Source organism: Haliotis cracherodii, unplaced genomic scaffold, assembly GCF_022045235.1.
Source record: "Haliotis cracherodii isolate W230 unplaced genomic scaffold, xgHalCrac1.p SCAF_1, whole genome shotgun sequence".
Classification (NCBI taxonomy): Eukaryota; Metazoa; Mollusca; class Gastropoda; order Lepetellida; family Haliotidae; genus Haliotis; species Haliotis cracherodii.
The window spans coordinates 571,746-588,869 of NW_027266264.1; the positions used below are offsets into that span (position 1 = coordinate 571,746).

At 49.1% G+C, this 17,124-nt stretch overlaps 2 protein-coding genes across 3 annotated transcripts in view; one reads left to right on the forward strand and one right to left on the reverse strand.

The window, feature by feature from the left end:
• The window catches only part of LOC139458558 (orexin receptor type 2-like), a 52,188-nt gene that overhangs the window by 12,143 nt on the left and 22,921 nt on the right, over positions 1 to 17,124 (reverse strand). The gene's annotated exons all lie outside the window — the stretch shown is intronic.
• LOC139458540 (uncharacterized) lies at positions 1,046 to 15,854 on the forward strand. Of its 2 annotated transcripts, none has more exons than XM_071239972.1 (8): positions 1,046 to 1,193; positions 3,154 to 4,440; positions 4,624 to 4,776; positions 5,237 to 5,365; positions 7,143 to 7,295; positions 7,811 to 8,016; positions 13,190 to 13,584; positions 15,632 to 15,854. In XM_071239972.1, the coding sequence occupies exons 1-8, from the start codon at positions 1,127 to 1,129 to the stop codon at positions 15,801 to 15,803; spliced, it is 2,562 nt and encodes an 853-aa protein (XP_071096073.1). In that variant the 5' UTR covers positions 1,046 to 1,126; the 3' UTR covers positions 15,804 to 15,854. The 2 variants fall into 2 exon arrangements, with proteins under 2 accessions (XP_071096073.1, XP_071096081.1); XM_071239980.1 differs by having other exon boundaries at positions 4,624 to 4,773.

Sequence of the window (17,124 nt, forward strand, 5' to 3'; positions counted from 1 at the left end):
CATTTAGACCTACATATACCCATTTAGACCCACATATACCCATTAAAACCCACATACACCCAATTAGACCCATTTAGACCCACATATACCCATTAAGACCCGCATATACCCCTTTATCTCCATACATACCCATTTAGACCCATTTAGACCCACATATACCCATTTAGACCTACATATACCCATTTAGACCCACATATACTCATTTAGACTCTCATATACCCATTTAGACCCATATATACCCATTTAGACCCACATATACATGTGGACTCTTCTGTGAAGTTCTGACACTGGGCTGGTCAAGCACTGTGTAAGCTCGTCAGTGGAGCGGGCGTGTGCCTGTCATCTCACATTACTTCAATATTAGCTTTCATGTGAAGATCACTTTTCACCCTGGGGTTGTTGGTTGTTGGTTTCGCACTAAATTCTCCAAAGTTCAGATTTCTGGGTTAACACATTGTTTCAATTTCAATTTGGGAATCGACACTTACCAGTATTAACGGGGAAGGGAGGCACACCGCGGATACCCATCTCGTCATGATGATATATGATTGTGATTGAAAAATGGAAACATTAAATTTGAAAGCTGTCAAGATATGGGATTGAAGGCACACGTCCCGCCATGCTATTGCATGCCTTGGTTAATTTAATACACATCATGTTCATTTAGCGAAGCTATTGCATGCCTTGATTAACTTAATACACAGCATGTTCATTTAGCGAAGCTATTGCATGCCTTGATTAACTTAATACACAGCATGTTCTTTTAGCGAAGCTATTGCATGCCTTGATTAACTTAATACGCAGCATGTTCATTTCGATAATGGTGCAGAAAGTGAGAAGGGTCTAGGCTGACACGATCTAACCCCCGTGAAGATAATGACACTGAAAGAATTTATCTCACTTCATACCTGTGCAATTGACCATGTGAAGGTGAGCTAACTATGAACTGAAATTCGTTATTGAACGCATTTATATTTGAGTCAAGGTGAAATGTCACGTTAGCCCAACCTATAGATAAGGCTGTCGTCACCTGTCACAACATCAAGCGCCAGGACCTACCGAGCTGCTGCACGGGAACAGCAACTACAGCAACCACAGCAACCACAGAAACCACAGCAACACCAGCATGCCCGGCGCTTCAACGTTTCTACCCCTTCTGCTGCTAAGTGGAGTGTGTTCCGTCGTCACCCAGGGTGAGTTGACGAGAGGGGCTGTCCGTACATCGTGCCGGGAGCGTTGTAGAGAGGGGCTGTCTGTACATCGTGCCGGGAGCGTTGTAGAGAGGGGCTGTCTGTACACCGTCCCAGGAGTGTTGTAGAGAGGGGCTGTCTGTACATCGTTCCAGGAGTGTTGTAGAGAGGGGCTGTCTGTACACCGTCCCAGGATCGTTGTAGAGAGGGGCTGTCTGTACACCGTCCCAGGAGTGTTGTAGAGAGGGGCTGTCTGTATACCGTCCCAGGATCGTTGTAGAGAGGGGCTGTCTGTACATCGTCCCAGGATCGTTGTAGAGAGGGGCTGTCTGTACATCGTCCCAGGAGTGTTGTAGAGAGGGGCTGTCTGTACATCGTGCCAGGAGTGTTGTAGAGAGGGGCTGTCTGTACATCGTGCCAGGAGTGTTGTAGAGAGAGGCTGTCTGTACATCGTGCCAGGAGTGTTGTAGAGAGGGGCTGTCTGTACATCGTCCCAGGATCGTTGTAGAGAGGGGCTGTCTGTACATCGTGCCAGGAGTGTTGTAGAGAGGGGCTGTCTGTACACCGTCCAAGGATCGTTGTAGAGAGGGGCTGTCTGTACACCGTCCCAGGATCGTTGTAGAGAGGGGCTGTCTGTACATCGTGCCAGGAGTGTTGTAGAGAGGGGCTGTCTGTACACCGTCCAAGGAGCGTTGTAGAGAGGGGCTGTCTGTACACCGTCCCAGGATCGTTGTAGAGAGGGGTTGTCTGTACATCGTGCCAGGAGTGTTGTAGAGAGGGGCTGTCTGTACACCGTCCCAGGAGCGTTGTAGAGAGGGGCTGTCTGTACACCGTCCCAGGATCGTTGTAAAGAGGGGCTGTCTGTACATCGTCCCAGGAGCGTTGTAGAGAGGGGCTGTCTGTACACCGTCCCAGGAGTGTTGTAGAGAGGGGCTGTCTGTACATCGTCCCAGGATCGTTGTAGAGAGGGGTTGTCTGTACATCGTCCAAGGAGTGTTGTAGAGAGGGGCTGTCTGTACACCGTCCCAGGAGCGTTGTAGAGAGGGGTTGTCTGTACACCGTCCAAGGAGCGTTGTAGAGAGGGGCTGTCTGTACACCGTCCCAGGAGCGTTGTAGAGAGGGGTTGTCTGTACATTGTGACAGGAGTATTGTAGAGAGGGGCTGTCTGTACACCGTTCCAGGAGCGTTGTAGAGAGGGGCTGTCTGTACATCGTGCCAGGAGCGTTGTAGAGAGGGGCTGTCTGTACACCGTCCAGGGAGCGTTGTAGAGAGGGGTTGTCTGTACACCGTCCCAGGAGCGTTGTAGAGAGAGGCTGTCTGTACACCGTCCCAGGAGCGTTGTAGATGTGGACTGTCTCTCAATGTGAAAAACAGCGCGTTTTGACGTAAACCCGACTCAATTTAGCTACAACAACCCTTGTAGTAGGAGTGCTTGTTGTTGCTGTTGCTGCTGTTGCTGCTGCTGCGGTGTATAAGTCTCGTGATAGTACCAACAGTGTAGCAGTACTGATACAGACTAGCTAGTGTTAAAAGCTAAACGTCTTTGTTTAATTATTCGAGATCTGCGTAACTGACAAGCACGATGTCTGATTGCCAGATGGCGACAGGTTAATCTTTTGATTAGTTAAGAAGCACCGTCGTCAGTGTTGTGACAAGTTCAACACTACGTCAGGAACCGCTTCGGCCGCATCACGTCAAAATCGGTGTGGGTCATGTGATTATTATGCATGTGTTTTTTTTATGATCACGTGTTCGTATGTGTGTTGGGCTCTATCGGCTTCACTCACAATTAAGTATTGGTTGAGTGGGTTTAACACCACTTTAAACAATAATTCAGTTATATCGCGGCGTGTCGGCTTGGTGTGACAGTGGTAGTGGCAGTTCTATACCTAGTGTTTAACATAACTATCTTTCTCATCCTCACTGTCATCCACAAGGTCATCCTTCACATTTCATGCTGCAGATGCCGGGACGAGAGCGGACAATGTCTTCCTCGTGGCCTTTTTCCCTGAATCTGTGGAAAATCCCATTTATGGATTGAAAAACCACCTATTCCTAGCGTCACGCGACCCGGGGTCCTGTGCAATCAGCTACGACGATGGGAGGAGAAAGACATCTACAGTACAACTCCCTGGGAATGATGTCGTTCCATTTGACGTATCGGGAATGACAGGGGTGCCACACGGAGCCGCTGTCATCAACAAAGGTATCCTCGTCAACTGCACGACGCCTATATCAGCCTACGCGTACACTTACGGCCACAGTTACGGGTCCTGCGATGCCTACACGAGTCTTCCCATCACGTCAGAGTTCACAGACTACACTGTTCCTTCGGTCAGGAATAACGCTGTTCTGGGGATTGTTGCCTTACAGGACGAAACGCGTGTCACTGTCGCCCTAAACAGCACATGCAACTACAGCCTGAACGGCACAACGTTCACATCGGGGGACACGATATCAACAGACCTCGAGTCGCTGGACGTTCTGTCTCTGTCAGAAGCTGGCTTGGACGGGGACAACTCCCGCACGTGCGACCTAGGTGGAACCCGGGTCACAAGCTCTGCCCCTGTAGCCCTGTACTCGGGGGCCACAATGTTGAAACTCCTCTATGACGGCGGCCATGCTATGGCTCAAGTGCCCCCCACCAAGTTGTGGAGTCAACACTTCGTCGTTCCCAGTCTCAAGGGCAAGGCCGTGGGGCACGAGCTCCGTGTGACGGCCGACTCTGATGGAACTAGGGTCATGTTTACTGTCCCCGGACAAGCGAGGCAGTCCAGCGTGGACTTAGACGCTGGAGAATATGTGGACATGAAATTTGGCAAAGACGACAACGTCATCATCAACAGCAGCAACCCAATCCAAGTGATGCAGTTCATGGAGCACTACTTTAAATCCTTTGAGATGGCGATCCCCGGAACTGATGCCTTCAAGAACAACTTCATCGCTACGACAGTCGACAGGAATGGCGCCAACTACAACAGCTTTGTGAACGTGGTTACTCGACAAGTGTGTAAGAACGACATCGTCGTGGAGGGAAGTAAGCCTTACACTCTCAGCTGGACAGACCTGGGTACCTCGGGTTTCACGGTGGGGTCGGTGTCCGTTTCCCCGGGGACGATCCTCGCCCGCAGCAGTGGAGACAACTGCTCCTTCTCATTGCACGTGTACGGGTACGGAACTCCCTTCGGGGAGTCGTACGGGTACAACGCCGGGTACATCTGGGATACACCTATCCACCCGACCACCACTGGTGAGACTATTAACACTTAATATTTGCAACAAGATTGTTGATATGTTGGTCCCTGGATAAGGGTTATAGTGAGTGATAAGGGTAATAGTGAGTTTTACGCCGCTTTTAGCAGCATTTCGACAATATCACGGCGGTGTAAGGGTAAGATCTGCAATATATATATTCTCACATATCTGATCCCAGCCACAGAGACCACAACCGCCTTAATTACACCGCAGCCAATGGCATCCACACTATCTACTCCGGTCCCTACACCACCAACTCCTTCAACAACGACAGCAACTTCAACTGTGACGGCATTGAAAACATCACCAACAAACCGTTTAAGCGCAGGTGGTAAGATCACAATGTATTGATCGAGTGTTGCCCCGCATCCCCATATGTAAGCTGTTGTAAATTCATCTTTGAGAAATATGTTTGTAACAATTCCCCTTCTGAATACTTAAGGTGCTCTACCATATCCCCCTCTCAATACTTAAGATGTTCACCAATATCTGCAGAAAATTTAAGGCGTTCTCCCATATCCTTCTCTGAATACTTTAAGGCGTTTATTTTCAAATCATCCTTCTAAGTACTTGAGACGTTCTCCCATGACCCCCTCTGAATATTTAAGGCGCTCTACCACACCACCCTCTGAATACCTAAGACGTTTTACAATATCCACCTCTGATTACTTAAGACGTTCACCAATATCTGCTGAAAATTTAAGGCGTTTTCCCATATCTTCTGAATACTTGAGACGTTGAACCTTGTCCCCCTCTGAATTCTTAACATGTTCTCACATATCTGATCCCAGCCACAGAGACCACATCCGCATTAATTACACCGCAGCCAATGGCATCCACACTATCTACTCCGTTCCCTACACCACCAACTCCTTCAACAACGACAGCAACTACAACTGTGGCGGCATTAAAAACATCTGGTGAGATCACAATTTATGGATCGAGTGTTGTCACGCATCTCCCCATATGAAAGCTGTTGTAAATTTAACAATGTCAAATATATCTGTAACAATTACCCTTCTGAATACTTAAGGCGTTCCCCCATATCACCTTTCAGAATACGTCAGACGTTCTCCCACGCTCCCCATCTGAATACGTTAATATAACCTGTCAATTCAAGAGAGTAACCATTTAATAATATACTCACACGCAAAGGAAACGCTATTGGTTTTAAGCAAATAGGTAACAAACACGGAACCATAAATTGATACGAGGTTTAGCCTGTAGTGAAGCCTGATGGTGTTATCAATATTTTTGGTTGCATTTTGGAAGCCCCGAGTAAAAACGCAATATAAAAAACGAATCGCCAAAACGCACCATTTCAATGAATATGTGGGTATCATGCACCCATTTCTCGCGAAATCGAACAGCACGTCGTCCTGTTCTCCAACCACGGCATCGACAAGCACGGCTTCAGTGTCAGTGGGCACAGTGTCATCGCAATTGGCGTCATCGTGAGTGGAGGCGTGTCATCTTCTCTAATGAAAGTCGCTTTTGTGTCTCCCATGCAGAGGGAAGAGTCAGAATTTGGCGGCGTCGAGGTGATCGTTTCGCAGACAGAAACTCTGTGGAAAGGGATCCATGTGGTGGACCTAGCGTCATGGTATGGGCAGGGATTGGACTTAATACGAGACTTGGACCCATGTGCTTTCTGAATGTTGGTCAAGGTCGAGGACACGGCGTCACTGCTCAGCGGTATATCGACCAAGTGATCAGACCCCACGTTGTTTCATTTTTTGCACAACATCAACAACACATTTTCCAGCAGGACAACGCTCGTCCCCATGTTGCCAGAGCTACCATGGCCTTACTGTAACAATACAACATCCGTGTTCTACCGTGGCCAGCCCTCAGCCCTGATCTGAACCCCATCGAACACTTGTGGGATGAGGTTCAAAGGCGTCTGCACAATGTGCGCCCAGTCCCTACAACTGCCGATGAACTACGCACAGCTGCTCTGGATGTGTGCAGAAGGATCCCCAGGGCCTTCACAAATCGTCTGATCCACTCAATGTACAGGAGATGTGTGGCAGTGATCAATGCTTATGGTGGTCACACCAGGTATTGACTGACATTTTGGGTATTGACCGAAACTGTGTAAGCCCTTAACATTTGAAGAAAAAAATAATTATGTCATCTTCCTTTTGATCCATTAAACTGTCTTCAGTCAAAATTTTGTCAATCTTGCCCTATTAGTATTTTCTGTCTTTACTGTTGAAAATAAATAACATGTATACTGCATACTCGACTTGCGTTTCTTTTGCGAGTAGAGCACAAACTAGCAGTGAAAGTTATATGAATGCTCTCAAAGAGTAAACATGCTCTGCCCTACCGGTGGCACCGCCATTCACACAATTTGCATTGAAAAGTAAGTATTTATAATTATTTCCAATGTCCTTCCTGAATACTTTAGACGTCCTCCATATCCCCTTCTGAATACTTAAGACATTCTCCAATATCCCCTTCTCAATACTTAAGACGTTCTCCAATATCCCCATCTCAATACTTAAGACGTTCTCCAATATCCCCTTCTCAATACTTAAGACGTTCTCCAATATCCCTTTCGTTACTTAAAACGTTCTCCATGTACCGTTCTCAATACTTAAGACGTTCTCCAATATCCCCTTCTCAATACTTAACTCGTTCTCCAACATGACCAACTGAATACTTAAGGAATTCTCACATATCTGATCCCAGCCACAGAGACCACAACCGTCTTTTTAACACCGCAGCCAATGGCATCCACACTATCTACTCCGATCCCTACACCACCAACTCCTTCAACAACGACAGCAACTACAACTGTGACGGCATTGAAAACATCACCAACAAACAGTTTAAGTGCTGGTGGTAAGATCACAATGTATTGATCGAGTGTTGCCCCGCATCACTAACTGAACGCTGTTATAAATGCAACTATCACAAAAACAATTGTTCGTGACAATTTCCCCTCTCAATATTTAACACGTTCTCAAACATCGCCAATCAGAATACATAAAGCGTTCGCCCATAACCCTTTCTGAAGGCGTTCTAACATGTCTCCTCTAAATACCCCAAACCTTCCCCCGTGTCTCCCTCAGTGAGTGAGTAAGTATGGCTTTTCGCCGCTTTTAGCAATATTCCAGCAATATCACGATCGGGGACACCAGAAATGGGCTTCACACATTGTACCCATGTCGGGAATCGAATCCTCGGCGTGAAGAGCGAACGCTTTGACCACAAGGCTACCCGACCGCCCTGTCTCCGTCCGAATACCCAAGGCGTTCTCCTATACGACCAACTGAATAACTAAGACGTCTGTGGCGTGGGAAGGTTGTCAATCATCTGCAATATTGATGTGTACATAACTTCCGGTTGCCTTGTAGAGCTCCTGAATCAAGCCGTGACCTTCACCTGTAGACCGGGCGGCTGGATGATTGACGTTGACCTGGACAAGATGAAGGCTCTGGTGCCCGACATCGACCCAAACATGGTCTTCATGTCCAACAACATGTGCCGCGGAGATTACAACTCTGAACACTCCCTCCTCACATTCAATTACACCTACAAGGACTGCAACACGGACGTGAAGGTAGGCGGGACCGTCAGACTTCACTGCAACACGTACGCGAAGGTAGGCGGGGATATCAGCCTTGACTGCAACACGGACGTGAAGGTAAGTGTGGCCGCCAACCTTGACTGCAACACGTACGCGAAGGTAGGCGGGGATATCAGCCTTGACTGCAACACGGACGTGAAGATAAGTGTGACCGCCAACCTTGACTGCAACACGGACGTGAAGGTAGGCGGGGATATCAGCCTTGACTGCATCACGGACGTGAAGGTAAGTGTGGCCGCCAACCTTGACTGCAACACGTACGCGAAGGTAGGCGGGGATATCAGCCTTGACTGCAACATGGACGTGAAGGTAAGTGTGACCGCCAACATTGACTGCAACACGTACACGAAGGTAGGCGGGGATATCAGCCTTGACTGCAACACGGACGTGAAGGTAAGTGTGACCGCCAACCTTGACTGCAACACGTACGCGAAGGTAGGCGGGGATATCAGCCTTGACTGCAACACGGACGTGAAGGTAGGCGGGGATATCAGCCTTGACTGCAACACGGACGTGAAGGTAAGTGGGGATATCAGCCTTGACTGCAACACGGACGTGAAGGTAGGCGGGGATATCAGCCTTGACTGCAACACGGACGTGAAGGTAAGTGGGGATATCAGCCTTGACTGCAACACGGACCTGAAGGTAAGTGTGACCGCCAAACTTGACAGCAACACGGACGTGAAGGTAGGCGGGGCCGTCAGGCTTGACTGCAACACGGACGTGAAGGTAGGCGGGGATATCAGCCTTGACTGCAACACGGGTGTGAAGGTAGGCGGGGATATCAGCCTTGACTGCAACACGGACGTGAAGGTAAGTGGGGATATCAGCCTTGACTGCAACACGGACGTGAAGGTAAGTGTGACCGCCAAACTTGACAGCAACACGGACGTGAAGGTAGGCGGGGCCGTCAGGCTTGACTGCAACACGGACGTGAAGGTAGGCGGGGATATCAGCCTTGACTGCAACACGGGTGTGAAGGTAGGCGGGGATATCAGCCTTGACTGCAACACGGACGTGAAGGTAAGTGGGGATATCAGCCTTGACTGCATCACGGACGTGAAGGTAGGCGGGGCCGTCAGGCTTGACTGCAACACGGGTGTGAAGGTAAGTGGGGATATCAGCCTTGACTGCAACACGGACGTGAAGGTAAGTGTGACCGCCAACCTTGACTGCAACATGGACGTGAAGGTAGGCGGGGACATCAGCCTTGACTGCAACACGGACGTGAAGGTAGGCGGGGATATCAGCCTTGACTGCAACACGGACGTGAAGGTAAGTGGGGATATCAGCCTTGACTGCAACACGGGTGTGAAGGTAAGTGGGGATATCAGCCTTGACTGCAACGCGGACGTGAAGGTAGGCGGGGATATCAGCCTTGACTGCAACGCGGACGTGAAGGTAAGTGGGGATATCAGCCTTGACTGCAACATGGACGTGAAGGTAGGCGGGGATATCAGCCTTGACTGCAACACGGACGTGAAGGTAAGTGGGGATATCAGCCTTGACTGCAACACGGGCGTGAAGGTAAGTGGGGATATCAGCCTTGACTGCAACGCGGACGTGAAGGTAGGCGAGGATATCAGCCTTGACTGCAACGCGGACGTGAAGGTAAGTGGGGATATCAGCCTTGACTGCAACACGGGTGTGAAGGTAGGCGGGGATATCAGCCTTGACTGCAACACGGACGTGAAGGTAAGTGGGGATATCAGCCTTGACTGCAACACGGACGTGAAGGTAGGCGGGGATATCAGCCTTGACTGCAACACGGACGTGAAGGTAGGCGGGGCCGTCAGGCTTGACTGCAACACGGGTGTGAAGGTAGGCGGGGATATCAGCCTTGACTGCAACACGGACGTGAAGGTAGGCGGGGATATCAGCCTTGACTGCAACGCGGACGTGAAGGTAAGTGGGGATATCAGCCTTGACTGCAACACGGGTGTGAAGGTAAGTGGGGATATCAGCCTTGACTGCAACACGGACGTGAAGGTAGGCGGGGATATCAGCCTTGACTGCAACGCGGACGTGAAGGTAAGTGGGGATATCAGCCTTGACTGCAACATGGACGTGAAGGTAGGCGGGGATATCAGCCTTGACTGCAACACGGACGTGAAGGTAAGTGGGGATATCAGCCTTGACTGCAACACGGGCGTGAAGGTAAGTGGGGATATCAGCCTTGACTGCAACGCGGACGTGAAGGTAGGCGAGGATATCAGCCTTGACTGCAACGCGGACGTGAAGGTAAGTGGGGATATCAGCCTTGACTGCAACACGGGTGTGAAGGTAGGCGGGGATATCAGCCTTGACTGCAACACGGACGTGAAGGTAAGTGGGGATATCAGCCTTGACTGCAACACGGACGTGAAGGTAGGCGGGGATATCAGCCTTGACTGCAACACGGACGTGAAGGTAGGCGGGGCCGTCAGGCTTGACTGCAACACGGGTGTGAAGGTAGGCGGGGATATCAGCCTTGACTGCAACACGGACGTGAAGGTAGGCGGGGATATCAGCCTTGACTGCAACACGGACGTGAAGGTAGGCGGGGCCGTCAGGCTTGACTGCAACACGGACGTGAAGGTAGGCGGAGATATCAGCCTTGACTGCAACACGGACGTGAAGGTAAGTGGGGATATCAGCCTTGACTGCAACACGGGTGTGAAGGTAAGTGGGGATATCAGCCTTGACTGCAACACGGGCGTGAAGGTAAGTGGGGATATCAGCCTTGACTGCAACGCGGACGTGAAGGTAGGCGAGGATATCAGCCTTGACTGCAACGCGGACGTGAAGGTAAGTGGGGATATCAGCCTTGACTGCAACACGGACGTGAAGGTAGGCGGGGATATCAGCCTTGACTGCAACACGGACGTGAAGGTAGGCGGGGCCGTCAGGCTTGACTGCAACACGGGTGTGAAGGTAGGCGGGGATATCAGCCTTGACTGCAACACGGACGTGAAGGTAGGCGGGGATATCAGCCTTGACTGCAACGCGGACGTGAAGGTAAGTGGGGATATCAGCCTTGACTGCAACACGGGTGTGAAGGTAAGTGGGGATATCAGCCTTGACTGCAACGCGGACGTGAAGGTAGGCGGGGATATCAGCCTTGACTGCAACGCGGACGTGAAGGTAAGTGGGGATATCAGCCTTGACTGCAACATGGACGTGAAGGTAGGCGGGGATATCAGCCTTGACTGCAACACGGACGTGAAGGTAAGTGGGGATATCAGCCTTGACTGCAACACGGGCGTGAAGGTAAGTGGGGATATCAGCCTTGACTGCAACGCGGACGTGAAGGTAGGCGAGGATATCAGCCTTGACTGCAACGCGGACGTGAAGGTAAGTGGGGATATCAGCCTTGACTGCAACACGGGTGTGAAGGTAGGCGGGGATATCAGCCTTGACTGCAACACGGACGTGAAGGTAAGTGGGGATATCAGCCTTGACTGCAACACGGACGTGAAGGTAGGCGGGGATATCAGCCTTGACTGCAACACGGACGTGAAGGTAGGCGGGGCCGTCAGGCTTGACTGCAACACGGGTGTGAAGGTAGGCGGGGATATCAGCCTTGACTGCAACACGGACGTGAAGGTAGGCGGGGATATCAGCCTTGACTGCAACACGGACGTGAAGGTAGGCGGGGCCGTCAGGCTTGACTGCAACACGGACGTGAAGGTAGGCGGAGATATCAGCCTTGACTGCAACACGGACGTGAAGGTAAGTGGGGATATCAGCCTTGACTGCAACACGGACGTGAAGGTAAGTGTGACCGCCAAACTTGACAGCAACACGGACGTGAAGGTAGGCGGGGCCGTCAGGCTTGACTGCAACACGGACGTGAAGGTAGGCGGGGATATCAGCCTTGACTGCAACACGGACGTGAAGGTAAGTGGGGATATCAGCCTTGACTGCAACACGGACGTGAAGGTAAGTGTGACCGCCAAACTTGACAGCAACACGGACGTGAAGGTAGGCGGGCCGTCAGGCTTGACTGCAACACGGACGTGAAGGTAGGCGGGGATATCAGCCTTGACTGCAACACGGGTGTGAAGGTAGGCGGGGATATCAACCTTGACTGCAACACGGACGTGAAGGTAAGTGGGGATATCAGCCTTGACTGCAACACGGACGTGAAGGTAAGTGTGACCGCCAAACTTGACAGCAACACGGACGTGAAGGTAGGCGGGGCCGTCAGGCTTGACTGCAACACGGGTGTGAAGGTAAGTGGGGATATCAGCCTTGACTGCAACACGGACGTGAAGGTAAGTGTGACCGCCAACCTTGACTGCAACATGGACGTGAAGGTAGGTGGGACCGCCAACCTTGACTGCAACACGGACGTAAAGATAGGCGGAGCCGTCAGGCTTGACTGCAACACGGACGTGAAGGAAGACGGGGATATCAGGCTTGACTGCAACACGGACGTGACGGTAGGCCGACATATCAGGCTGGACAGCAACACGGGTGTGAAGGTAGGCGGAGATATCAGGCTTGACTGCAACACGGGTCTGAAGGTAGGCGGGGATATCAGGCTTGACTGCAACACGGGTGTGAAGGTAGGCGGAGATATCAAGCTTGACTGCAATACGGACGTGAAGGTAGGCGGAGATATCAGGCTTGACTGCAACACGGACGTGAAGGTAGGCGGGGATATCAGGCTTGACTGCAACACGGGTGTGAAGGTAGGCGGAGATATCAAGCTTGACTGCAATACGGACGTGAAGGTAGGCGGAGATATCAGGCTTGACTGCAACACGGACGTGAAGGTAAGCGGAGATATCAGGCTTGACTGCAACACGGACGTGAAGGTAAGCGGAGATATCAGGCTTGACTGCAACACGGACGTGAAGGTAGGCTGGACTGCATCACGTCTAAAGAGGGAGGTGTCAGAGGGAGGCCAGTTCTCGTGGGTTCAACCAAAGTAGTCCATGTCTAAGACCTGGGTTTCTTCTGTATTTCTGAGGACTGCACCATGTAGTTACATCCTCGTCGGGGTCGCTGATACCTCATCCTTACATCATTCTTACAGAACGTGTTGAGTCCAAATTTGATGAACAAGCTGTGCTATACAATATGTTCTACACTTGCAGCGAATAGAACAGAAGACCTTTCTACGATGCGAAAATATATAATACTGTAAACTTGGTTTCAGGAAACGGCGAACAACATCATCTACAAAAACTTCCTTTTTTATCCGGAAATGACGTCAACCAGTAACGTGATCGACAGCATCATTTGGCAGTACGACTTGGAGTGTAACATGAAAAGGGATGAAGTAGACCATCTCGAATACAATCCACACGTTGCCATCAACATCCACTCCCATGGAAACAATGACGTGCACGGCCACGAAGCCAAAATCGCATTTTACAACGACAGTAACTTTCAAAATGAGATCAAAGGGAAGCCACTCAGCACGAAACTTGGGGCCGAGATATTTGTGAAAGTTACGTCCCCTGCTCATGAAGCGAATGTCATGGTCGTGAAAGACTGCTACGCCATAGCAGCTGATAACAGCACTGTTAAATATCCTCTCATGGAGGACAGGTATGTACCGTGTATATATGTATCGTGTATGTACCGTGTATGTACCGTGTATGTACCGTGTATGTTACCACGTAAGTACTAGGTATAAACCATGTATGTACCGTGTGTGTATGTATCGCGTATATACCGTGTATGTACCGTGTATGTACCGTGCATTACCGTGTGTGTGCCATGTATGTGCCATGTATGTACCATGTATGTACCATGTATGTTCCATGTATGTTCCATGTATGTTCCGTGTATGTACCGTGTATGTAGCTGTATCTTACATTTATCTTCCATGTATGTACCATGTATGTTCCATCTATGTACCGTTTAAGTTCCATGTATGTATCATGTATGTATTATGGATGTACCGTCCACGTATCATGCATGTACCGTGTATGTACCATGTATGTACCATGCATGTATCATGTATGTACCATGTATGTTCCATCTATGTACCGTGTATGTTCCATGTATGTACCGTGTATGTACCATGTATGTACCATGCATGTATCATGTATGTACCATGTATGTTCCATCTATGTACCGTGTATGTTCCATGTATGTATCATGTATGTATTATGGATGTACCGTCCACGTATCATGCATGTACCGTGTATGTACCATGTATGTACCATGCATGTATCATGTATGTACCATGTATGTTCCATCTATGTACCGTGTATGTTCCATGTATGTATCATGTATGTATTATGCATGTACCGTGCACGTATCATGTATGTACCATGTATGTTCCACGTATGCATCATGTATGCATTATGAATGTACCGTGCATGTATCATGTATGTACCATGTATGGATCGTGTATGTACCATGCATCTACCATGCGTATACTATGTATGTACCATGTATGTTCCATGTATGTACCATTTATGTTCCATGTATGTACCATGTATGTTCCATATATCTACCATGCGTGTACCGTGTATTTTCCATGTATGTTCCATGTATGTTCCATCTATGTTCCATGAATGTACCATGTATGCATCATGCGTGTACCGTGTATGTACCATGTATGTATCATGCGTGTACCGTGTATGTACCATGTATGTTCCATGTATGTACGATGTAAGGATTATGTATGTACAATGCATGTACCATTCGTGTACCATGTATGTTCCAGGTATGTACTACGTATGTTCCATGTTTGTACCGTTTATGTTCCATGTATGTTCCATGTATGCATCATGAGTGTACCGTGTATGTTCCATGTATGTACCATGTATGCATCATGCGTGTACCATGTATGTTCCATGTATGTACCATGTATGCATCATGCGTGTACCATGTATGTTCCATGTATGTACCATGTATGCATCATGCGTGTACCATGTATGTTCCATGTATGTACCATGTATGCATTATGCGTGTACCGTGTATGTTCGATGTAATTCCATGTATGTACCATGTATGTACCATGTATGTTCCATGTGTGTGCCATGTATGTACCATGTATGTACCATGTATGTTCCATGTGTGTGCCATGTATATTCCATGTATGTTCCATGTATGTACCATGTATATTCCATGTATGTTCCATGTATGTTCCATGTATGTACCATGTATGTTCCATGTAAATCAATCTCTAGCAAGATGACTATAAGGAGCTTCTAGACTATATGAATACAACATTTGTAGATGTGTATTCATTTGAATTTGCAACAAATATATTCTTTCAGATTCTGAAATACAATAACCTGAGTGTGTGAGTGAGTGAGTTGGGTCTAACGCCGCTTTTAACAGTAATACAGTTATATCGCGGCGTGTCAGCTTAATGTGGGAGGAGTGTGGTGCAAGTGTCAGACGTTTACCACTTCGGGTAAGGTGCTGTGCAAACCTAGAAACATAATCGGGGCGAACCGGGATTCGATCATACGTTTCTGGCGTGCCCAAGGGACGCAACACTGCACAGCGAAATGCGGCGCCTTAGACGACTGGGCCACCCATGCGCCCTACAATTATCTGACAGGTAAAAGGCGATTGCGACTGTTCCTCATGTTGTTAACGGCCTAATGGCCGCTGTGACGTGCACGTGTTTCAGGTGTGTCAAGGACCCACACGCCGCCATATTGGACTCCACCAGACACGAGTTCCGATTTTCCTTCAAGACAGTCGAGTTTCTTGGCGACAACGCGGACGTGGACGTCTCGTGTGATGTGCACTTCTGCTCCGATGGTGACAACTCCATCGACTGCCAGCAAAAGTGTCACTAACCAGACATTCTAAACAACCTCATTCGTCTGTACTGCCACTACAAATGTACGTCCGACATATTACCCATTTCGTTATTTTTGTTTGGACAACTGACATCTAGGTTGTCATGATTCAGCGACTTTAGTGCAGGACATTTGAGATACTGCGTCAGATTTGTAAGATTTATTTATGAATGGATTTTCCATGTTTCTGTACTGTTTCAACTTGTTTGATGATGTTTGAACAAACTCTGTTGTTGATGCCTGTCAACATTACACAGATATTGAGGTATTTGCACAACAGAGATATCCAAGCTTCTTCTGTTTAATACCATTACTTCAATTCTCCCACTTTCCATCTTTCTAGTACTTCCAGGCAATCTTGTCTTCCATTGATGATGTGCCCTCCAATGATGTCAGAGACTGTCATCTTTGACACCCCCTCTAGTCTTGTCTTGCTCGTCTGGTACCTGTATCCTCGACATGACTTCAGACGTAGATAACCGGATGTACCCATTGGGTGTTGATAAGCCCGGTTGTGACTGCAAACTATATATGTTATGCCAGTGGGCACAGTGGGCACAGCATCGAGTCCTGATCCCTCATTCCACAAAGTCCACCCTACTGTTGTCATTCATCATTGATCCAGCTCACATGGGGGATCCCCCAGTTGGGGTCAACATCCGGGGTAATGTTGACCGTAAGTCAGTGAAGCTGACCTCTGATCCCCGAGTTTGGGTCAACATCCGGGGTAATGTTGACCGTGAGTCAGTGAAGCTGACCTCTGATCCCCAAGTTTGGGTCAACATCCGGGGTAATGTTGACCGTGAGTCAGTGGAGGTGACCTCTGATCCCCGAGTTTGGGTCAACATCCGGGGTAATGTTGACCGTAAGTCAGTGAAGCTGACCTCTGATCCCCGAGTTTGGGTCAACATCCGGGGTAATGTTGACCGTAAGTCAGTGAAGCTGACCTCTGATTCCCCGAGTTTGGGTCAACATCCGGGGTAATGTTGACCGTTAGTCAGTGAAGCTGACCTCTGATCCCCGAGTTTGGGTCAACATCCGGGGTAATGTTGACCGTGAGTCAGTGAAGCTGACCTCTGATCCCCGAGTTTGGGTCAACATCCGGGGTAATGTTGACCGTAAGTCAGTGAAGCTGACCTCTGATTCCCCGAGTTTGGGTCAACATCCGGGGTAATGTTGACCGTTAGTCAGTGAAGCTGACCTCTGATCCCCGAGTTTGGGTCAACATCCGGGGTAATGTTGACCGTGAGTCAGTGGAGCTGACCTCTGATCCCCGAGTTTGGGTCAACATCCGGGGTAATGTTGACTGTGAGTCAGT